This window comes from Eretmochelys imbricata, chromosome 1, assembly GCF_965152235.1.
Source record: "Eretmochelys imbricata isolate rEreImb1 chromosome 1, rEreImb1.hap1, whole genome shotgun sequence".
NCBI classification, from domain to species: domain Eukaryota; kingdom Metazoa; phylum Chordata; order Testudines; family Cheloniidae; genus Eretmochelys; species Eretmochelys imbricata.
In genome coordinates, this window is record NC_135572.1 from 133,521,984 (window position 1) to 133,547,097 (window position 25,114).

Consider the following 25,114-nt stretch of genomic DNA (forward strand, 5'->3'; position numbering starts at 1 on the left):
CTTCCTAGCAGAGCTTGCTCCAGGAACAAGCTGAACGATTTGAGCTATGCTTGTTTATATACAGCATTCTTTTTTTCCTAAGAAGTAAAAATGTTCAGGACGTGAATTTTCAATATTTCTTTCTCTATTAGAAACCGCAGGGACCCTCCTGGCAGTGAAACTGGTGTGGTTCCCACCAGTTAGTGGGGATGGTGGATTTGGGATGGGGCTACAGACAAGTGTGTATACAATATGGATCCCAACTCTTCACAGGACAACTGGGTGAAATCCTGGTCCTATTGAAGTCAATGGCAAAACTCTCATTGACCTGAATAGTTCCAGGATTTCACCCCTGGTATTTGTGCCTCACAGTGTAGGCACCAATGCACCTCACAGCAGACCCACAACCATAAGTGCCCACATAAAAATAAAATATTTTAAACGTCAAATCTTGCAAATTGGTTTGCTTTCTAGAGCGGAACTCTAGTACATAGCTACAGAGGCACTGGAGGGATCTTTGAAGTCTGTTGGAACGCTAGAGGAGACAAAGTGGGAGCAAGTGCATCGGACGGATCGGTAAACATTTGTATTCATTCATTGTAAATATTTTGGGGAAAATCCTGTGCAAAGGCCAACACAAATTCTGTGCACTGTTGCCCGCTCTGGACAAAGCTCAGAGGTGGGTGGGTGTGTTCCCTTATTTAGGGCCCAGTTCAATGCTCCATGAAGTAGATGGTGTCTTTCCATTTTCTTGAAGCGGTTTGTATCAGGCCCCTCAACGCACATTTCCTTGATTGCCACCTTTTATTTGAAATATATTTATGATTAAAGAAATACAAACACTACTGTTTCTTTCTGCACCATGACCCTTAAAGAGTAAATCCTGCAGATTATCATGTAGAACCATAACAAGTAGAGATGAGAAACAACTCACTCATTAGCTAGTGAATGCAGAATTCTCCCCCAGTCAGTATTCCATGATGCATTATCTAAGTTATTGGTAAATTGCGTTATTACAAATTTAGAACCTGAGCACACACACGTTAAGAATTCGGAATAAGCTTCAGAAATGTTTCTAACTCGTGGGTCTTTTCTTTCTCCACCTCTAGGTTTGTGTTCTAGATCTGCGGAAGTAAAGGTGAAGTGTTTTAGGAGAAATTTCAAATGGACCAGCAGTGAATGTGTGGGGAGAAGCACTCTTCAAAACTATTCTTAACAGCTCCAGAACTGTACAAACTTGAAAAAAGTTAGTGTGTACAATGAAACCAACTCTCCCTGGCCACAGAAGTCTAGTATTTTGCCCATAACCTTCATCAAGGAGTAAAAACACAGTCACTTGAGAGGGAGAGAGGATGGTTTTCACCTGGAATATTCAGCCTTGGAAGCATGAAGCCACCAACTAGAGACTGCACTGTTTGACTTGCATCTGAGAACTTGCTTTGATGGCTGGAAAAAAAAAAAAAGCTGTGCCAAAAAATAATAATAAAGAAACAAACTAAGCGAAATGCTGTGATAAACCAAAAGGGAAAAAAAAAATCCTCCTCCATGTGGTGGTGTATTTTTTTCCTTCCAATTTGGACACTACAGTTGCTCTCCCAAAGGACATTCAAAAACCAGTTTGTACTGATGAAACGCGCAACTTTGTAATCACAACACTTTCTATTTTCTAGACTACTTTTTTGTTCAGTGGTTTTTCTATCAGCTGGAATATTATGTCCTGGAGTATCCCAGGCTTAGGTTGGAACTGATTTTTTTTTTCTTTTTCTTTTTCCTTCCCTTCTCCTTCTTGTTTCTCTCTCTCTCTCTCTCCCTTCTTCCCCCTCCTGTGTGCCCACAGTAGATGCAGCCAGTTGGACATGACAACAAAAACTTTCGACAGTCTGCTTCTCCTCTTTCTCCGCTTCCCCCCCCCCCCCCACCGCCTATTTTTTTAAAATCCCTCCATGCTTCAGATCTTAGCATCTCAAGGGCACTTTCAGCAAATTGTGTAATAAGTGCTTTATATAAGAATGCAGTGCTGGGGAAGATTTTTACAGGCAAAAGATGACTTTTAAGAGAGAGAACCCAGTGTATTTTTGGAAAAAAATATTTTTTATGTTAAACATAATTTTAAAAGCCTAAAATAGCCACCAAACGTAGACTGCTTTGTGTAATTCAAGCAAAAGAATGACTCAAGTGGAATCCAAGGTACATTAAAGATGCAGTATCATTTTCCTCTCCTTTGTCTCATAAAGTGCTGTAAGAAAATGTCATTTCATACAACAAATATCAGGTTTTAAACAACAATAACCTCTTCCTGCAGTCAGAAGTTTACATGGGCTAATTTTTATTTTTGTGGCTGTATGACTAAGTACATTTATTAAAAGAATACAGAAGTTTGAGGTTATATATACAGAATTCATATCTTTGGGTCCATATACCCAAATACCTGTAGTAATTAAAGGAAAACAATTGTATATGCTCTTTCTTGGAGAAATGGTCCCAAATTCATATTAAGGCTGCATTCTGTCACTCTCAGTCAAGTTCATAGGACTGGAAGGGACCTCAAGAGGTCATCTAATCCAGTCCCCTGCACTCGTGGGGGGACTAAGTATTATCTAGACCATGCTGACTAGGTAATACCTCACTCCACTAGTCATCACATTGGGCTGATCCTCTTCCCATTAAGTCAATGGGACTTTTACCACAGATTTAATAGGATCCCTTCTTCCCCTTTGGATTCCCCTAGTATAGGCACTGCAGAAGACAGCTATCAGATTGCCTTCTGGGATGCTTTGCAAATCATGATGACAGAGGGCACAGGGTTAGGGGCAGAAAAGGTGTGCCGTGGGCAGGGTTGCAGCATACAGTGCTGTGGAGATTCCCGGCAGTGCTGTAGACCATGGAGTAGTTCAAGGAGGTGGCCATAACTTAGGCCCTAAGAACTAAACCATGCCAGGGCCCTCTCCATCCCATGGAGCAGCCCAGGATCAGAACAGTGCAAAAGTGGCTTAAAGCCACCATAGCACCTCCATAGCAAGTTGAGTGCTGTGCCTCTCAGAGGTGCCACACAGAATCTCACCCGTTTCTTTCAGTGGGGTTGCCCAACAGGAGTAATTTGTAAGACCCTGACCCATAATGCTTAAAGTGGTATGAAAATGCCCAAGTTACTTAGTATATGGAATTAATATTTTATTTCATCTGATGTTTTTCTCTCTTTACTGTGACACGCTGACACTATCTTGGCCTTTTCACAGGAACTAACCACTGCTCACTCATCACAAGCCCTGTGATGTACGATTGGAGATCAGAAAGTAATTAAAACAATTAAACTATTCAGATGTTTCGGTCCTGAAGTAGAAACATTTAGGTGGAATATTGGTTGTTGATTGCTATTGCTCTTTTTTACCCCCAAAGAATGGAAGGTGGAAAGAAGGAAAGTTATTTTCCTTGAGGTAACAAATCCATAGAGCATTGGACTTTAGATGCCCAGATGACATTTTTGAACTGTTTTATAATAGCTGCCTCGGCTGACCTGTTTAAGCTCATGATAGGAAAAAGAGTCCTTGTTAGAAGAGAGAACTGAGCTTTATTACAGAAGTTCAGTGAGGTTTTATAAAGGACTGCTGATGTAATTACTCACTAGTGTCATTGTGAGTGTTGACGGTTCTCATTTTAAGCCTGTGCCTATGATGCACAGGAGCCTTGGGTTGAATTTTCAAGGATAACAGGAAAGCAGCATCTATTTGGGGGGGCTGCAGAAGACATGCTCAGCAGTGTGCTTCTTTTGGGTCTGCCGTTTGTGTAACTCTTGAACAGGCCAAACATCAAGATGTGGTGATGACAGGATAGGTGATTTTAGTTCAGTTGCTTTTTTGGCCTGGCTTTCTTGTTACACAGACATATCTGAATCTGATGGAGCCTGTTCCAGGAATTTTAACTGGGAGATACTTTGTGGGTGTCAAAGAAACATGTTTCATTTTTGAAATGGTCTAAATTAACACCATCTTGTCTCTGCTAAGTTACATAAAAAGAAGAAAGCAAGTAAAGCACAGTTTCAGAATTTGGCAAGTATCAAATTCTCTCATGTGAAAGGCGCTATTGTCCCAAAGAAGAATTCTGTATACATACACATTTTGTTAGCCTCCTGCAGACTGACCCATTAACCTTCCTGGATGCTTACAGGAATTTTACCTTTACTGGCTGCATGGAACTGGCCTTGAGATAAAATAGCAACCTTTGAATACGTGCCCAGGCTTTGCTTCTTTAATGTAGGTTACTGCATCTTTAATGTAGAAAACACTGGGTCCCTTATGGGGCATTAAAGGGCCTGACAGTTACAGGGTTAAACACGCACTAACCCCATGCTACATCTTAGGAATTTCCTTTTGATTTGTTTTTAAAAAGAAAGAAAAAACAAACCTAGGTAATTTTAGAGCCAAGTGAAGTGCACTTTGTCAAATGTAAGGGTCTGCTTTGGTTTTGCGGTTTACTTTTCCTTTTTCTTTTTTTAACTTTTTTTTAAAATGTGGTTCTTTGTCAATTGCAGAAATGTTCTTTCAGCCACTCACTGAAATTTTGAATTCTGGTTTCTGCAGTTTTTATTGTCTGTGTCAGACTTGCAGCCAGACTTTGGTTCTCATTTCAGCATTTCCCAGATTCTGTTGAAACAACATCAACCCCTGTTTTGTTTCCCCTCCACCTGCACACTCTCAGAAATCACCTTGTGTATTGTAGCTCATTTGTTTCAAGGAGAGAATCAACAGATCATATTCAGTGTCTTGAATAAATTGCTATATTTTGATATTAGAGAACTCTGTGCATGTTGTTCCTTTTTCTTTTTTGGCCATTAACTTTTTGCTTCCCACGCTCAGGAGCTGGGAGGAATGTGTCAAAATGCAGCATATTTATTGTAGAATTTTGTTTTCCCCAAATGGCCCTTCTATTTAAAAACACTCTGTTTCAAAAAGGGCATAACTAAATATTGAGCAGTCCAGATGGTAAAGAATCAATTTAAGTGAAATACATATAAAGCACTTTTATACCAGAATAAGTGTCCATAAAAAGGGGCTAACTAAATAAGTGTCTAAATCAATTTAGTTAAATTGTATAATTTTCTCACATAGACAAGGCTTTAAATCCACCACGTTGCTTGAGGTGTGGCACCACGACCAGTATAGATGTCATAAATGCAGCTGGGACATGCCCTTGATTACAGGTGCCAGTTGAAGTTTTCACAGCTCTCTAGAAGATTTAGACAAACATCTTACATTAGTTTTAAAGTTTGCAGTGTTGTTGTAGCCATGTTGGTCCCAGGGTATGAGAGAGACATGGTGAAAGAGACCAGCTTTTGACCTCCATGGACCTGAAGAAGAGCTCTGTGGCTCTCAAAAACTTGTCTCTTTCACCAACAGAAGTTGGTCCACTAGAACAGATTATCTCACCCACCTTGTGTCTCTCATTAATTTTAAGAGAAGATGTGTATAAATCCCTAAGATGATTTTAAAAAATGTAACCACAGTACTTAAGTTCATGCAGTAAGCATGTAAATTCTTTTCTGTTAGCTATATCTAGAGGTGGCTAGCAGAGCCATTTGTTTATCTACCCACCCCCACTACATGAAAAGCATCTTGGTGCTCCAATGGACTTGGTGCTCAAGCAGAGTGGAGCTGTTCTGATCCTCCTATCAGTTCCTTCTAATGGTTCCCCTAGCGGCTAATCTCTGAGGGGTCCTATATGTTAACCCATCTGGGTTTTCCGAATATGTGGAGAGCCTTAAAATGTACATATAGTAGCAAGAGATGTAGGATATTGAAAAGCTTTATCCCATGCAAGCTGGTACCTGCAGTGCACATAAGATGCCCCTGCGTGACGTATGAGAACATAATCAGTAAGAGATTTTGTGTGACAGCCTCAGTGCACTGTCCATTCACTCGAGCGAAAGGTCGGAGATTGTCAGAAGCCTGCCAAAGGAATTAGTTGCCTAACGCATTAACTCCAGCACCAGCAACTCACAACCATCTCTAGCAGCATGCTCACTTATCTGGCCTGTCCTTGGTTACCTAATATTCTCTGTCAACACATTGCCTAGTCACTGGAGGAGGCTACAATTAGTGGGCATGGTATGCATCTTGCTCATAGTGCATCATGACGTCCATCTTACCCTAACTGTCATGCCCAATGACCTCCTTTCACAAGTTACATCCTTCCTGGGCTCTGGTTTTGATATGGTGTATTTTCATAGAATCATAAAAAAGTAGGGCTGGAAGAGACCTCAGGAACTCATCAAGTCCTGCCATCTGCACTACGGCAGGACCAAATAAACCTAGAACATTCCTGATTCCAGGTGTTTGTTCAACCTGTTCTTTAAAACTTCCAATAACAGATTCCACAAACTCCCTGGAAGCCTATTCCAGAGCTTAACTACCCTTACAGTTAGAATTTTTTTGTAATTTTTTTTTTTTTTTAGTTACCCTCTAGATGCCAAGAAGTAAGCATGACCTATTGAACACTTTTCTTTGGTGTCCATTTACCCTTCATCCCATCAATAGACACTCAAGAAAAGGCAAGCAATGTCCTCAAACATTTTGTTATATTGTTTTTCACACAGGATATTTCAACCCATACTAAGAAGTATGGCGTGAGTTAAAACAAGAAATGTATTAATTTGGACTACTAGTGAAAATGAGTTCAGTGGGTCTCACAGAAGTCTCTTTAGCAGCCAATAGTCTACATAACAAATACTCCTCCAAAAATTAGGCCTGGCTGCCATTCTTGATTCAAGAGAGGACTGGGAATATAACATCTGGGCAGGGTGGAAAGTTTGGTCTGAATCTGTAATTTGCAGCAGTATGGAAAGTTTGCCCAATACCTGTTTGTGCTATAGCTGGTTCTTTAGTCAGCACTATATTATATTAGTACTTTTTTGAGCAACAATTTCAGAGAAATTTTAAGAAATTAATTACTATTAAGCTAAAAATGTAATTTGTTTCTGCTTTTCTGCTTAGCAAGAAAAATACCATTTTACAAGTAGCACCTACAACAATGAGCCCTCATAAAAAAGGTACTTCTGGCAGATGCTCATATCTTTAAAGCAATAGAATAAAAGGTGTAATTTGTGATACCTATGGCTATGAAGATGTAATAGTGCAGCTGTCTCACTCAATGTAGTGGCCTTTCCAGAGCCACCCATGCTTTCTTCCCAGCTCTGAATATACATTCATTTTCATAGTTCAGTAACACTAGCAATGAAAGGACAAGAACATCTTCACCCATTAAGATCTCATGCAACTTCATGGATAAAGACCCAAGCTCCCCAAAAGCATCTTTAAAAGTTTTAAGGCCCATTCCAGATTCTCACATGAGTAAATGAGTCACTTGGCAAGGAATTTGTCATCCTTACTGCCTTCCCTTGTTCGCACAGGGATATTTCTCTTTATGTAGGTTGTTACCAAAAAGGGAACACCGGACAAGAAAAGAGAACAACTAAAATCCCTTCAAAAGATGACAAAAATGTTCACAAAAAGGCAAAGAACAAAATCTAAAAACCACAGGAAAAGAGCTAAAAATCCATCTAGGTCCTGTTTTCCTGACATCAGCTCTAACACCTTTCTCCAGAAAGCAGAACTTTTGACTTCAGCCCATAATAACACTGAGGTAGAAGAACAGGAAGAGGTTTTTACACAGACCCAGAGATGTGTTTGAAACAATGGGGAAGAAACCATGGTGGGTGCTACTGATATCTAGCTAGAGAGAACAAGTGGCTAAAGCCCATGGCAAAAATCTCCTTTCAAGCACTGAGACAGAATTCGCCGTCCCTCTACACCATTCCTTCAAAGAGGTCTTTAGAGACGAGTGTATAAATGCACAACAAAGGGGAGAAGACTTAGTTGATGAAATCCTAGCGTCTGAGAAACCAAAGATTCTCTCTCCATCCTGACAGCGTAGACTAGGGGGATTTTCCCTCTCAAAGATCCCATGGACAGAAAGATAGAATTCAATCAGAGAAGGGACTTGGAGGCTTCAGGAGCAGCCTCTAAAGCCATAATGTCCTGGTACAAAGACCTAATAAGCCTGACTAATTCAAGTCAGCACTGTGAAAAAGAAACTCTGAACTACTGCATTTGACGTGGACCGATTCACGAACTCTGTGAGGCTGGTAGTGAGAGCCCTGATAGAAAATTCAGTGGCCAGGTGTCAACTTTGTTTTAAATTCTGGACAGTGGATACTTGAACAATGCCTCAGTTCTCAGTTAGATCCTGTTTGGGGAGAAATTCAAGAAAGTGGTGCTCAGTAACACAGACAGGCCAAACCATTCAGCCTCCATTCCGGCAAAAGTCCCAAGGACTACGAATCCCATATACACAAAAGATCCTTTTGTTCCTACCCACAACAAAGGCAGCAGAGAAGGGTATTCTCTTTCTCCACAGTTATGGCCTGGACCTGCTACACCAGAGGGCAACACAGAATAGTTACAGAGCTTAGGTATGGGTTTAATCACCACTTTCTAAACTGCAACCAGGCCTGCTTCCATCCAAGTGTAGGCCTGTATCAACAAAGTGAGATATCCCATTTCTCAGATAAGAAACATCACATTTTCTTGAAGGAAATCTCACACCTGCTAAAGGTAGGGGCAATAGAGCTTGTCCCTCAAGACAAAAGATACATAGGGCTTGAGTCCATCTTCAGAGTCAGAAGAAGACCAAGAAGGGTCCAGGGTATCTCAGTCCAATAAAGGATGAGCCAGAGAACGAAGAAAATAAAATTCCGGATGGGAAATATTTTCTGCTATCACTACAGTCGCTTCATGAGACCTAAGGTTGATGGAGTTGACAAAAGATTAGCTGCATATTCCACTCAAGCCCTGTTACTAGCAATTCCTTTGGTTCACCTTTGGAAATTGGCAGTACAAAAGGTTACTCTTTAGCCTGTTTTGTACCCTATGATATTCACGTTAGTACTGATGATTACCACAGCTCAGCTGAGAAAACGAGGGGACTTCTGTGTATCCATTCTTACACAGAGCATGGTCCCCTGAGATTTCATAGGAAATTGCCCATCGGACTTTCTCCACACTTTAGGCACATGGGGATGTGATCAACTTAAAAGAAGAGACCCCTGGATCCACTTCAGAGGATTGTCTGGCTGCTGGTCTATAAATGAAGAAAACCAGACACTAGTAGGCGGATTCCAGAAGAAACCAGAGCCCAGAGAAGTATCCCTGGCAGAAGGGGCATCCGCCACCCCAGAGGAAATCTTTGAAGCTACCATTCAGCAACATTTTCTAAAGCAAAACATACTTGACATTCATTCTTGTGCAGAAATATTCTTCAGCGGGGATGTATCCAAAGCAGTGCCCCCAAAATAGATTACCACTAATCTGATAGAGGGATGAACATTTTGCCTTCTGTCCTACTTAGCTCTCCCACCCAACTAATATTTTCTTGCTCCTTGTTATGCCTCATATGTCATGGGCTAAGGGAGAGGTTATTATCCAGAACAAACAGTTTACCTGATTTATTTTCTGGGGCTGACATCTCTCTCAGTCCACTCCTCCTGATGATAAGTTCCTTGGGTATCTTTACAATGGCCTCTTCAGGGTTCATGTATAAGATTAACAGCACCAGTAGAAAGTGTTTTTTGTTGAACATTGGCCTTTGGAAAATGAGAATTTTCATGATTCAGCATCAGCAGTGTTATCATCTAGTAAGCCGTGTAGCTCACTCGAGCTGTGGATTTCAATGGTGCTAGCATAAGTAGCTAGCAAAAGCAAAGAGAAAGGCCTGTGTTTTATTGAGAGGTACGTGGAAATAAATTTGTTGCTGAAAAATTGGTTGTTAAAAAAAATAATTGGACAAGATAGATAAGGTGGTACTGTTCCTTCAAGCAACAATTTTGATATTTTATATCAAATTGTCAATCAAAATTTTGAGTACAAAATTGAAATGGCACAAAAATGAAAATGGCATAAAAATGTGCCATTATTTCAATCTTTTTTCTCAAAATTTTGATTAACATTATCAAAAAGGACATTACAGTATTTTGTTTATCAAAAATTAGGATTTGGGTAATATTAATTTTTTATAATCTCAATACTTTTGATTAAAAAATTAAATCCTTGAAAGAAAATCATAAAACATTTAAAAAAACTTTGAAATGAAACCAACTTTGAAATTTAGAAACTTTAACCATCCCTTGCTAACTCAGTTGAATAAGCTTGTTATGGTCAAGAAATGTAAAGTTAATCAAAAATAAATTGTAGTGTAAAAGCGGCAAAGAGTCCTGTGGCACCTTATAGACTAACAGATGTATTGGAGCATAAGCTTTCATGGGTGAATACCCACTTCATCAGATGCATGTCACATGCAAATTTCACCTTATAGACTAACAGACTTATTGGAGCATAAGCTTTCATGGGTGAATACCCACTTCGTGACATGTGACATGCATCTGATGAAGTGGGTATTCACCCACGAAAGCTTATGCTCCAATATGTCTGTTAGTCTAAAGGTGCCACAGGACTCTTTGTCGCTTTTACAGATCCAGACTAACATGGCTACCCCTCTGAAAATTGTAGTGTGTTCATTCAGCTTTGGCAGCACTCATCTTGCAAGGGAGAAGAAGAGGGGTGCCCAGGTTCTTCAACACCATGGACAAGTCTAAAGTGTGTTGGTTTTTGCACAAAAAGAGACAAAGTCCAAATATCCTGTGTTGGGAGACAGCTCAGTTGCACAAAGAAAATCATCGGTAAGGCTAAGATTTCATCATGGATATTTTTAGTAAAAGGCAGGAACAGGTCACTGGCTTCTGTGACACTTTCTTTATTTCCCGTGACCTGTCCCTGCCTTTTACTAAAAATATCCATGATGAAATGGGAAGGGACTGGGCGGCTGCAGGGTGGCTGAGAGTGCTGGGGCCCCCACCACCCATGGGGACTCAGAGCTCCAGGGTACCCCTGCCCCCAGCGGCAGAGGGGAGCAGCAGGTTTTCCCTGCCCCCTCCCCAGTGACAGGGAGTTCTGGGAATCCCCCTGCCGACACCATAGTGGGAAGCTGCCAGCGTCCCCTTGCCCCATCCTGTGGCGGAGGGGAGCTGGTGGGATCCCCCTGCCCTCTCCCCCACCCCCCAGTGGTGGACAGGAGCTGCTGGAGTCTCACTGAACCCCTCTTCCCCCCCACCCCTCCCCCACCGCCAGGGCCAGCCCATAACATTTTGACACCTGAGGCGGGGAGCTCAAATGACGCCCCCATGCCCTCTCGCTTGGGCCAACACTTGGAATGGTCTCAATTCTGCCTTCTTCCCGTTCTGCTCCTCTCATGGTACTGCTCTGCTACCTACCCCAATAAAGGAGAACTAACAACTTAAAATGCCTTGTTCAAAAATTTTAAATGACATTTAACTTTCTAACACCTGAACAGCAAATTTAACTTTTCTTGTCTGCATAGTAAACACTGGCATTTTTGTTTGAATAGTCAAAGTGGTGCTTTCCGTGCCTTCTTGGTTGCAAAGATTTGAACTGCTTCCTGAAGCTCCACAGTCTTAAAGGGCTTTCAGTTTATCTGGGCAGGTAGTCGTACATGCTGTGTTCAGTGCAATAAACTGGATAGCCCCCACTGTGCTGCTGGACTTCTGCCTGCATTGTTTTTACTCTTGCAGAGGTTTTGTTTTGTTTGTTCTTTGCATGAGAGGAGGGGTTTTTTTGGAGGGGGGCGTTATTTGTTTACATTTAGAGACTGTTTATTAGGTATATTTGGTACTCACATTCCCTCTCTAAACTGCCTCGCAAAACTCCCCTGTTCACTAGCTCTTCTGGTCACTTAGGAGCTGGCTTTTTAAACCCCTGTTCTTCCTGAGTTAGCCCCATCCCCTTGTCAAAGTATCCTAAAGGGATTAGGGATCAAAGGATGGCAGGCTAGAGCCTGGTTAAGAAGCTCTCAGCCTTGCCTAGGAGGCACCCACAGAGTCGTTGCCTATGACCTGGAGAACTCACTCACAAAACACCCTTGTTCGCTAACTCCTCTGGTCGCTTAGGAGCTGGCTTTTTAAAACCCTTTTGTCTCTGAGTTAGCCCCACCCCTTTGTCAACCGATTCTAAAGAGATTCAGGATCATATTGGAACCACTACTTCTTTCTTTCTTTCTTTATGCCGCTTTTCCTGGTGAGGGTCGCGGCGGCAGCCTGGAGAGTAAGGAGGATCAGACCCCCTTTTCCTCTGCAACAGGTTGCAGTGGGGGAGTATTGCTGTAGATCATTAACATCTTGATGTTAATTAGTATTTACTCCATTTTGAGGGTCTGTGGCAGGCTGATCTCTATTTGGCAAACTTGTCATGTGACTGAGAGGAACATCAAGTAATAGGAATTTGTTATATGTTGAGAAGTTTCTGCACATTGGCTGCCAAGCTTACTGCAACACACAGTCATACAGCTTTCTCCCCCTTGACCATTTCAAAAAGTACTTTTCAGTAAAGAAACAGACACGTGGATCACGGTGAAACAACTCATTATTAATCATTTGTATTATGGTAGCCGCCAAAGGTCCCAAACCAGGATGGGAGTCCACTACAAACACAGATGAATACACAGTCCATGTCCTGGAAAGCTTCAAATGTCTGCCATTCTGACAGGTGTGTTACAGCAAACTTCAAATTAGTTTTCACTGGCTTTCTTCAACCAGTGTCATTGGTAGATGACCTGAAGCTGTCTTGCACAGTGGCTAGGTTCCTATTTTAAGTACAATTTGTTGAAGAGAAGTTGTATATTGTTTTTCAATCTGTGGAAGTGAATTACTTTTACTCTGATCTTCTATACAGCAGTGGATAGATTTCTTGTTGATGAAATACTGCTGTTGATGCACTGTGAATCTGAGGACATTCTACGTCAACCTCTGGTAAGTTTCCAGGAGGAGACTGTCACTATTCCAGTTCTATTCAATATTTCTCTGTTTTAAGCACGGCTGAGCTAAAGTCAGTGTGGTGATTTCCAATGCAGATTACAGATTGTTAGGGATTAACCTCCTCTTCCAACCCACTGCAAACACTCCTAAAGTGAGTTGGATTCTACCTGAATCTTGGGAAAGGTATATGATCTCCTCTGCCTCTACACCAAGAAGTGTTTTCCTGAAGAGTTCTTTCTAACATCACAAAGTGACACCTACAGTTATTTCAAATACTCATTTGGTTGGTTAGGGATATGAGGTAAATGAAAAGGCAGCTATTGGCTTTTTCACTTCTTCCTGAGTCATCCTGTCCAGAGAGGGAAAAATACGTCCCTTCTACTCAGCCAAAAGAATGGTTCCTGTTATAATTTGAAAATATAACTATCTTCAAAGAAGAGTCCAAACTCAATACGTAGGGCCAAATTCTGTTTCTATTACACCAGCGTAACTCCACTGACTCCATCAACTCTGCTGAGATACACTGACAACAGAATTTGAACTATAGCTCAGATAGCTATAGGTCAAAGTAGCTTACGGTCTTTGTAAGGTTCTAAGTCTTACTGTGGACATTAAAGGACAACACATACATAAAAGCTGCAGTTAGTTTTATAACAACTAGTTAAAAGGACCTTAACCAGAAGGAATGTCTCACATAGCCAGATCTTCAGTTGGTGTAAATTGGAATAGTTTAATTGACTTCATGATGAAGATCTGGCCCATGGGGTTTTAACAAAACAAAAAGAAGCAAAGCTATATCAATAAAAGCATGGCATTTTCCACCAGCAGGAAAGATCCGTACATATAGTGCATGATGTACAAATTCAAAATGATCAGATTTTTCTCACTAAAAATACACCCAGCTTGTGCCAGAAACTTTTTTTTTTTTTACAATCAACCAGTATGCTGAATTAATCTGTCACCCTAAAACAACCTAGGTCATGCTAATCTAGACTCGACAGGAATTTGCATTAAATTTCCTTGAGTACACAATCATCATCATAATTACATCCATCAGTCTCAAAATAAGTCTTTGCCTAGCCTTTTATTTTTTATTTTTTTGGCAAATGAATCATCTCTTTGGACCATGTGGACCAAATTCGGAGGAGAGTTTAAGTAAATGAAGAGGGAGTAAAAGTGAGTATAATTTACATCCAGCCCTTCAATGTATATGTTATATCAACTTAGATTCCATCTAGACTCCCTTGATTTACTTGCTTGGACTTTCACCACCTTATGTAATTTACAGGTCCCTTTGCACACCACCTTAGAATCTGAGTCAAAGGGAGCCTAATTTGTATAATTCACTGTACTGTGCACCCCACACCAGCCCTTTTAGGGTTATCAAGGGCCTGAGAGGCCAATTAGTTACCTGGCAAGATGCAGGGTCAGGGTTAGTTAAGAGTGACGTCCTGCTGGGGAAGGACTGGGACAGCATTATAAAGCCAGGAGGCTGAAAGCAGAAGGGAGATGCAGGGGAAGGAGTCCGCAGTCACTTCCTGGAGGAGGGAGACCATCAGGGATAAGGAAGAAGTCCAGGCAGAGAGTAAGCCTGGATATCCTACCCTAGAGTAAAGAGTCTGGCAAGAGGCTAGGAGTGGTGAAGGAGTCACAGGGAATAGAGTAAGCTCCAGTGGTAAACCCAGAAACAGGCAAGAAGATGGAGAGGCTGGGTAGGATGGAGCCCAGGAAAACAGCAACTGGGAGTAGGACTGAGCAGATCTAGGCTGCTGCTTGAAGAATCCCTGGACTGGAACCCGGAGTAGTGGGCAGGCTCGAGTTCCCCCGCTAGCCACTGGTATAGTGGCACAGAGCCCCAAGCTGGGGATGAACAGCCTCAGGAGATGGCATTTGGGTCATTTGTCCTGTTGGATTTTGTAACTCTAGAAGGGGTGGATTAAATGGTGACCTGGCCAGAGGGCCAAGTTACAGAAGCAACTTGCAGATCAACACGCAGCAAGGAGGCACCGGATGCCGTGAGAGCTACATTCCCAGACCAAGACGCAAGGAGGCACACTAGTGGTAAGTGGCAACCCTGTTACGTTCACATACTGAAGGGTGAGAAGAGAGAGCTGAACAGAGAAAGCACCTCTTAAGCAGGTGCTTTTTGAAGGTGATTACTCTGTACTTACACTTTCTAGCCATGTGTAAGGATGAGTGAATGTAAAGAAGTCTAACTCAAACCACCTTAAACATTATCTCTGAATCTGACCCTCTGTGTCTAGTCCACAGCTCAGGCCATTTAAATCTATCAAAAAAGTGCTCTTTCAATTTGAATGCTAGAAAATTGTTAAGAGCAAGTGAACTCAGCAATCATACATGTACTGAGGGTGTCGCTGGGGGGCAGGGGAGGAAGATACGTGAATTATAAAAGCGGGGAAACAATCAGGCAAATCCTTGAGAACGTCTTTGTGTCTCCAGATACCCAACTTATGCCTTTCACAGTTTTCCAAGTTATTCAACATCAGCATCATTCTCCTCTAAGTCATGTAGCTCACTTGGGATCTGGATTTCAATTGTGCTAGCATCAGAACCTAGCAAAACAAAAGAGAAAGGACTCTGTTACTTTCAGGAATAGGTGGAAATAATTATTGACTGGGTTATTTAAAAAAATAAGATGGCAAAGTGCTAGTTCTGTTTAACCATATACGGTAGGAGTCTCAGCACATAAGCTTTCAGACCACAGAGCTCTTTGGCCAGAAGGTTTATGTATTCAGACAGACAGTATGTGAGGCCAGCAAAAGTTATCTTTATCTACCCTGTGCCTTGTTGCTTTCAGTGTAATTGCATTCCTAGGGAAACGGTTGATTGCATTGCCCAGTGAGCTATTGGGGAGCTAGGTTATTAAACTTAGAGTACTTAATGTGATTGTGGGAGAGTCTGTGAGCATTGGCCAATAATTTCTGGTGCCTTGAGCAAAGATATTTGTTAAAGCAACAAATATGCGGATCTCCCTGTCACATGGGGGCACATGATGGGGGCGGGAGGGATGAAGTTCATGACATTTCCACAGAAACTGTGGTATTTTGTTGAACACTGTAGCCTGAAGGGAGATAGTTGGCTTTTTAAAAGAAAGTTCACACAAGATCTGCTGTAATAGGCCACAGCACATTGCAGCCAGTTGCTTGTACATTTTCCTAGCTGAAATTAACGTCCACCTAGGTTCAGATATTGTTGTTAGCTCTGGTACTACTTGAGAGTGTGACAAGTAGGACAAGAACACTTCATCTAATGCAGGTATGATGGAATTTATTCTTTATGCTTCTTGAACAAAACGTCTCAGAGCTAAATGGTTTTAAAATGCTACCTTATTTTTTAGAGAGAGAGAGGTTCTTTACACATTTCCATGGTTTCTCAGGATGCTGCAGAACAGGTGTACAGGGGCCTTTGTCCACACACCCTGCACACATCAGCGCTAGATTCTGCACCAGCTTCAAATAGGCCAGGGAAGACAAGAAAGGGAGTGAGAAGCTAGAATAGGAGGTGGGATAAGAGACTGACTGTGTTTTTGTGGATCCAATGGCTACAAGTCCAACTTGTATGGATGGATAGATGTTATGGTCTCTACTGCCTGGAGCCTGCTATTTGGAGTAATGGATCCAGAGCTCCACAATTCCCCACCCACAGACTGAGATGAGGCATTACCTTTCCAAACCCACACACTATAACTGGTTCAAAAAAGAGTTAGATAAGTTCACGGAGGATAAGTCCATCAATGGCTATTACCCAAGATGATCAAGGATCCAACCCCCTGCTCTGGGTGTCCTAAGCCTCTAACTGGCAGAAAATTGGAGTGAACAACAGGGAATGGATGACTAGATAATTGCCATGTTCTGTTCATTTCCTCTGACACATCTGTCATTGGCCACTTTTGGAAGACAGGATACTGGGCTGGATGGACCATTGCTCTGACCCAGCATGGCTGTTCTTATGTTCACACTTCTCCTGCTCAAAGCCCATTAATCCATGCTTTGAGGTGAGGTAAATTTTACGCAAAGGGAACACTCTCTTTAGGTAAGCATTAAAGCATTGCACTCTCAAAATACTATCAACCCCATTATCCAGCACATGCCACCTGAGTGGTGCAAAGTAGTTCTGAAGTCAATTAATCCAGCCACTGGAAGATTCCCACTGTAAAAGTGCTCTGTTTTGTTGTATTTCCTACTGCCAGATAACTTAACAGTGGCATTGGAGTTGTAACAATATTCCTACTGCTAAAGTCCTAGCAAAAAATGTGTTTTGTGGGGTGTAGAACATGATAACATTTGCTCTTTGGCTACCACAAAGGAGAACAGCATCTTGGAAACTAACTCTCTAGTTCATCTTTAACTAGATCTTCACATTTATAAATAGAAGATGGAGGATCCTTTCATACACAAAACTTGAAATAACCTTTCTGTGGCACTTAACAGTATTGTTTGTTGCCTGAATACCATAGAAACACAAGCTGTTGGGTTTATTTTTATTTGACAGTTACCTACTAATTGATATAATTTCTAAATCAAACCAAAGTTTTGTTTTTGTCATGGTTTTTACCATTGGCCAAGAAAGGCTAAATCATTTCCTTTCTCTCTCGGCCAAATACATCCTGGTGTAATCCATCCTATGTATCTAAAGTCTGTTGTGGTTTGAGGTTTTACTCAGGCTAACAGAATACCATCCTTTAACTTGGGAATGTAAGTAAGAGAGTGATTTCCATTCAGATGAGAGAGAGAGGCACAAATGGATGTTAGGAACATTACGTTTGTTAACAGAATGCAAACCTCTTTAACAGGTGAGTGACCAAACCACCATCTGGATTCATCCAGACTTTCCCAACTTATCCACCCTTTGCCCTAGCATCCCCATGTGTAACTGCTGTATATCTGATCTTGATAAACCCTTCCCCTGTCAAGGTCAACTGAATCTTGGAAGATGATGCACCTCTCCTCACATACATATTATGCTGCCTTTAGGAGTACAAGTCTTGTAGTATGGCAGAAGAAATAGGCATCCTAGACCAAAGCCATAGTAAGCATTTTAGATTCTAATGCCTCTTCAGTGTATATATAATCGGGGAGATCAGAGGAAGGATTTAAGAGATGTACAGAACACGTAAACAATTAACAGCTAGAGGAACCTCAAATGTGTAGCTTTGGTGTGCAAGAACTTTACCTCTTTGCATTTCAGCCATACAATTAGCGTGATCATCTGTATGAAACTGCCTGGGCAAAATGTAGCCCCACTCTATCCCGATGGATAAATTCAGGCTGGTTTGGGAAAACACATCCCATGATAGCAGGGGATAAGATACACTGTGTTCCTGACCGTTTGCATTTTACTGTTATAATTAACACAACCTAAAACCAAACGTCGAGTTTGTGCAGAGAACATATATTGTGTGTTTGTGTTTAACAATCCAGCTTGTTGTTGTCATATAGCTTTTGGAACATAGTTAGTTTAATCACCTACCATGATGCACAAATACCCATATCATGAGGATTCCACTGCATTAATCGTTTTATTCCAAATTATGTTCTAGCTTTGTTATATTATTTATATATTTTACAATGTTATTTATTCAAGTGTTCATTCAGCTGGGCTTTGTTATGCTCTGGTGTGTGCAAAATATGATCATGTACAATTAATTGTGGGTATGTCCCTAACCTATGTTGTTTGAGCTGAATGTAACTTGCTGGACAATTGTTTTGAATGTATAAGTGCTCAGTAATTTGGTCCCTGGCCCAATCACCATTCCACATCTACCTTTCAACTGAGAGTCACGGACACCCCACTGTCCCAGAGAAAAGTGTTGACTGGCCAGTAAACTGTAGATATTACTATTAATTAGAGCCCAGACTGCCCTGCCCCGACCTGGTCTAAGGCAGAAGCCACATCTCATGTGTGTTCCACAAGACCCTGACTTAGTCTACTGTCCTACTGTGGATTGGATTTTATCTCCACTCTCCCTGAGCCACCTTCCCAATACTAATTTGAGAGCAAACACTCTAGACGTAGGCCAGCAATAAATATTTCCACATTCAACCTGAAAATACTCCCAGTGTGCTCCCAAATTGAGCCTGAGACAACCCCCTACCTGATATAGGCTGGCTGCATGATTTACCATCATAAAAGCCAAGACCATACAACTGTAATTCATCTATAAAATGGGGAAGACAATTCTTTATCATGGGATAAGTAGTAGTGGGTCTCCTACCCAGTGAGAGTGGATAAGCAGAGTTCAGGTCAGCATTGGAAACATAGCTGTATTTCCTGACTTGCTGTGAGGTAGGTGTTTTACACTATTGGTCCCACATTCTAGCTTCCTGACTCTCAAACATTTGTTGTTAATGTTACTTTTGAATTTCCTTCTAACTAACTTCTGGAGGAGAGGAAATTCTTACAAAATAAAATATCCTGTTACATGCAAATGGCCCTACTAACAGAAAAAAGGTGTGGAGCTGGGGAGAAAAAAAGATAGACTGATTGTTTTTAAAGAGTAGGAGTACTTGTGGCACCTTAGAGACTAACCAATTTATTTGAGCATGAGCTTTCGTGAGCTACAGCTCACTTCATCGGATGCATACCGTGGAAACTGCAGCAGACTTTATATATACACAGAGAATATGAAACAATACCTCCTCCCACCCCACTGTCCTGCTGGTAATAGCTTATCTAAAGTGATCATCAGGTTAGGCCATTTCCAGCACAAATCCAGGTTTTCTCACCCTCCACCCCCCCACACAAATTCACTCTCCTGCTGGCGATAGCCCATCCAAAGTGACAACTCTTTACACAATGTGCATAATAATCAAGTTGGGCCATTTCCTGCACAAATCCAGGTTCTCTCACTCCCTCACCCCCCTCCAAAAACCCACCCCCATACACACACAAACTCACTCTCCTGCTGGTAATAGCTCATCCAAACTGACCACTCTCCAAGTTTAAATCCAACTTAAACCAGAACATCTGGGGGGGGGGGGGGGTAGGAAAAAACAAGAGGAAATAGGCTACCTCGCATAATGACTTAGCCACTCCCAGTCTCTATTTAAGCCTAAATTAATAGTATCCAATTTGCAAATGAATTCCAATTCAGCAGTTTCTCGCTGGAGTCTGGATTTGAAGTTTTTTTGTTTTAAGATAGCTACCTTCATGTCTGTGATTGCGTGACCAGAGAGATTGAAGTGTTCTCCGACTGGTTTATGAATGTTATAATTCTTGACATCTGATTTGTGTCCATTTATTCTTTTACGTAGAGACTGTCAGGTTTGACCGATGTACATGGCAGAGGGGCATTGCTGGCACATGATGGCATATATCACATTGGTGGATGTGCAGGTGAACGAGCCTCTGATAGTGTGGCTGATGTTATTAGGCCCTGTGATGGTGTCCCCTGAATAGATATGTGGGCACAATTGGCAACGGGCTTTGTTGCAAGGATAAGTTCCTGGGTTAGTGGTTCTGTTGTGTGGTATGTGGTTGTTGGTGAGTATTTGCTTCAGGTTGCAGGGCTGTCTGTAGGCAAGGACTGGCCTGTCTCCCAAGATTTGTGAGAGTGTTGGGTCATCCTTTAGGATAGGTTGTAGATCCTTAATAATGCGTTGGAGGGTTTTTAGTTGGGGGCTGAAGGTGACGGCTAGTGGCGTTCTGTTATTTTCTTTGTTAGGCCTGTCCTGTAGTAGGTAACTTCTGGGAACTCTTCTGGCTCTATCAATCTGTTTCTTTACTTCTGCAGGTGGGTATTGTAGTTGTAAGAAAGCTTGACAGAGATCTTGTAGGTGTTTGTCTCTGTCTGAGGGGTTGGAGCAAATGCGGTTGTATCGCAGAGCTTGGCTGTAGACGATGGATCGTGTGGTGTGGTCAGGGTGAAAGCTGGAGGCATGCAGGTAGGAATAGCGGTCAGTAGGTTTCCGGTATAGGGTGGTGTTTATGTGACCATTGTTTATTAGCACTGTAGTGTCCAGGAAGTGGATCTCTTGTGTGGACTGGACCAGGCTGAGGTTGGTGGTGGGATGGAAATTGTTGAAATCATGGTGGAATTCCTCAAGGGCTTCTTTTCCATGGGTCCAGATGATGAAGATGTCATCAATATAGCGCAAGTAGAGTAGGGGCTTTAGGGGACGAGAGCTGAGGAAGCGTTGTTCTAAATCAGCCATAAAAATGTTGGCATACTGTGGGGCCATGCGGGTACCCATAGCAGTGCCGCTGATCTGAAGGTATACATTGTCCCCAAATGTGAAATAGTTATGGGTGAGGACAAAGTCACAAAGTTCAGCCACCAGGTTAGCCGTGACATTATCGGGGATAGTGTTCCTGACGGCTTGTAGTCCATCTTTGTGTGGAATGTTGGTGTAGAGGGCTTCTACATCCATAGTGGCCAGGATGGTGTTATCAGGAAGATCACCGATAGATTGAAGTTTCCTCAGGAAGTCAGTGGTGTCTCGAAGGTAGCTGGGAGTGCTGGTAGCGTAGGGCCTGAGGAGGGAGTCTACATAGCCAGACAATCCTGCTGTCAGGGTGCCAATGCCTGAAATGATGGGGCGCCCAGGATTTCCAGGTTTATGGATCTTGGGTAGTAGATAGAATATCCCAGGTCGGGGTTCCAGGGGTGTGTCTGTGCGGATTTGATCTTGTGCTTTTTCAGGAAGTTTCTTGAGCAAATGCTGTAGTTGCTTTTGGTAACTCTCAGTGGGATCATAGGGTAATGGCTTGTAGAAACTCGTGTTGGAGAGCTGCCGAGCAGCCTCTTGTTCATATTCTGACCTATTCATGATGACAACAGCACCTCCTTTGTCAGCCTTTTTGATTATGATGTCAGAGTTGTTTCTGAGGCTGTGGATGGCATTGCGTTCCGCATGGCTGAGGTTATGGGGCAAGTGATGCTGCTTTTCCACAATTTCAGCCCGTGCACATCGGCGGAAGCACTCTATGTAGAAGTCCAGTCTGCCCCATCATTTCAGGCATTGGCACCCTGACAGCAGGATTGTCTGGCTATGTAGACTCCCTCCTCAGGCCCTACGCTACCAGCACTCCCAGCTACCTTCGAGACACCACTGACTTCCTGAGGAAACTTCAATCTATCGGTGATCTTCCTGATAACACCATCCTGGCCACTATGGATGTAGAAGCCCTCTACACCAACATTCCACACAAAGATGGACTACAAGCCGTCAGGAACACTATCCCCGATAATGTCACGGCTAACCTGGTGGCTGAACTTTGTGACTTTGTCCTCACCCATAACTATTTCACTTTGGGGACAATGTATACCTTCAAATCAGCGGCACTGCTATGGGTACCCGCATGGCCCCACAGTATGCCAACATTTTTATGGCTGATTTAGAACAACACTTCCTCAGCTCTCGTCCCCTAAAGCCCCTACTCTACTTGCGCTATATTGATGACATCTTCATCATCTGGACCCATGGAAAAGAAGCCCTTGAGGAATTCCACCATGATTTCAACAATTTCCATCCCACCACCAACCTCAGCCTGGTCCAGTCCACACAAGAGATCCACTTCCTGGACACTACAGTGCTAATAAACAATGGTCACATAAACACCACCCTATACCGGAAACCTACTGACCGCTATTCCTACCTGCATGCCTCCAGCTTTCACCCTGACCACACCACACGATCCATCGTCTACAGCCAAGCTCTGCGATACAACCGCATTTGCTCCAACCCCTCAGACAGAGACAAACACCTACAAGATCTCTGTCAAGCTTTCTTACAACTACAATACCCACCTGCAGAAGTAAAGAAACAGATTGATAGAGCCAGAAGAGTTCCCAGAAGTTACCTACTACAGGACAGGCCTAACAAAGAAAATAACAGAACGCCACTAGCCGTCACCTTCAGCCCCCAACTAAAACCCCTCCAGCACATTATTAAGGATCTACAACCTATCCTAAAGGATGACCCAACACTCTCACAAATCTTGGGAGACAGGCCAGTCCTTGCCTACAGACAGCCCCGCAACCTGAAGCAAATACTCACCAACAACCACATACCACACAACAGAACCACTAACCCAGGAACTTATCCTTGCAACAAAGCCCGTTGCCAATTGTGCCCACATATCTATTCAGGGGACACCATCACAGGGCCTAATAACATCAGCCACACTATCAGAGGCTCGTTCACCTGCACATCCACCAATGTGATATATGCCATCATGTGCCAGCAATGCCCCTCTGCCATGTACATCGGTCAAACTGGACAGTCTCTACGTAAAAGAATAAATGGACACAAATCAGATGTCAAGAATTATAACATTCATAAACCAGTCGGAGAACACTTCAATCTCTCTGGTCACGCAATCACAGACATGAAGGTAGCTATCTTAAAACAAAAAAACTTCAAATCCAGACTCCAGCGAGAAACTGCTGAATTGGAATTCATTTGCAAATTGGATACTATTAATTTAGGCTTAAATAGAGACTGGGAGTGGCTAAGTCATTATGCGAGGTAGCCTATTTCCTCTTGTTTTTTCCTACCCCCCCCCCCCAGATGTTCTGGTTTAAGTTGGATTTAAACTTGGAGAGTGGTCAGTTTGGATGAGCTATTACCAGCAGGAGAGTGAGTTTGTGTGTGTATGGGGGTGGGTTTTTGGAGGGGGGTGAGGGAGTGAGAGAACCTGGATTTGTGCAGGAAATGGCCCAACTTGATTATTATGCACATTGTGTAAAGAGTTGTCACTTTGGATGGGCTATCGCCAGCAGGAGAGTGAATTTGTGTGGGGGGGTGGAGGGTGAGAAAACCTGGATTTGTGCTGGAAATGGCCTAACCTGATGATCACTTTAGATAAGCTATTACCAGCAGGACAGTGGGGTGGGAGGAGGTATTGTTTCATATTCTCTGTGTATATATAAAGTCTGCTGCAGTTTCCACGGTATGCATCCGATGAAGCGAGCTGTAGCTCACGAAAGCTCATGCTCAAATAAATTGGTTAGTCTCTAAGGTGCCACAAGTACTCCTTTTCTTTTTGCGAATACAGACTAACACGGCTGTTACTCTGAAACCTTTTTAAAGAGTGTGATTTTAAAGATTTTCTACGAAGCAACTGCTGCTCTTTAAAAATCAGTCCCAGCTTTTATCAATTTACTGTATCTCCTTTTTATTGAATATAGTCAGATCACATTTTTTTTAGCTCCAACTAAGCCTGCTTTTCTGACCTTCCTGGAACTCTCAGCAGTATGGCTATTATCATTCTACTCTTTAATTTTAAAAAAGTTACGCCGGGTTTCAACGATCTATTTATGCTTAAACATGGTTGTACTAGAATCAGTTATAACACAGTTTGGACAGCCAGTACAAAATTGTTTGAATTGACTTAAAGATTTGTTCTAACCTATGCCTGGACTACCATGTTTTTTAAAACTGGTGCTCAGTTTGGACTGGTCAGTATAACCACACAGTAACCTAGAAAGAAAAGGAGGACTTGTGGCACCTTAGAGACTAACAAATTTATCTGAGCATAAGCTTTCGTGAGCTACAGCTCACTTCATCAGATGCATTCAGTGATAACCCTTGTTTAAACCATGCACAAGCACTGTAGACTGAGTCCCAATTGCTAGCTAACAATCAACCTGTTTTAACAAGTATTTGGGCACAGGTGCGTAGAGACCACAGTGCTGAGCACAATAGTTAAGGAAGGAAATAAATATTGTTGATTGAATTCCCTGGAGTTCAGTAAACCAGGAAATCAAATAGGACATTCCTCTGGACTGCAGGTTACATTTCACTGTCTTTTGATTGGATTTAGGCACCAAAGTCATTTAGATGACTGAAAATTATACTCTGCATCCCTTAATGGTTTAAATACCAGACTGCACTGTACGAAAAGACTATATTCCTATTAATTGCAACCGCATTTAGATAAAAGCACAGTTAAATATCCCACTAAAATTAAAATGGGCAGGGTAAAACAAGAGTTATTAAGCAGGGTTCTATATGCAAACAATGCAAATCCATATCTGTGTCAAAGTTGTGTCTTTCCAATATTTGAACATTGTTTTAAGGATGACAATTTTGCGTCCCTACAATCCTAGCGATAGAATTCCAGATACAGAGCTGCTCTCCTGAAAGTCAGGCAAGGGGCCAGAGTTAGAAAAACCCAACACAATAGTAATTTGTTTATTAAACAAAATAATATTCTGCTGAAGTACAGTTTACAAGAGAGGTTAAAAAACAAAAATGTACGAAAAGAAATCAATGAGGTTAATTAAGAAACACTGAG

General features: G+C 42.1%; 1 protein-coding gene across 3 annotated transcripts in view; it reads left to right on the forward strand.

Annotated features, from left to right (window-relative positions):
- Positions 1-4,755, forward strand: part of TBL1X (transducin beta like 1 X-linked) — a 253,238-nt gene extending 248,483 nt beyond the window's left edge. For all 3 annotated transcript variants that reach the window (XM_077815487.1, XM_077815494.1, XM_077815503.1), the window contains 2 exons: positions 454-555; positions 1,089-4,755. In XM_077815487.1, the coding sequence (XP_077671613.1) occupies positions 454-555; positions 1,089-1,115 (129 nt within the window). In that variant the 3' untranslated portion in view covers positions 1,116-4,755. The remainder of the gene's footprint in view (positions 1-453; positions 556-1,088) is intronic.
- Positions 4,756-25,114: the final 20,359 nt, after the last annotated feature.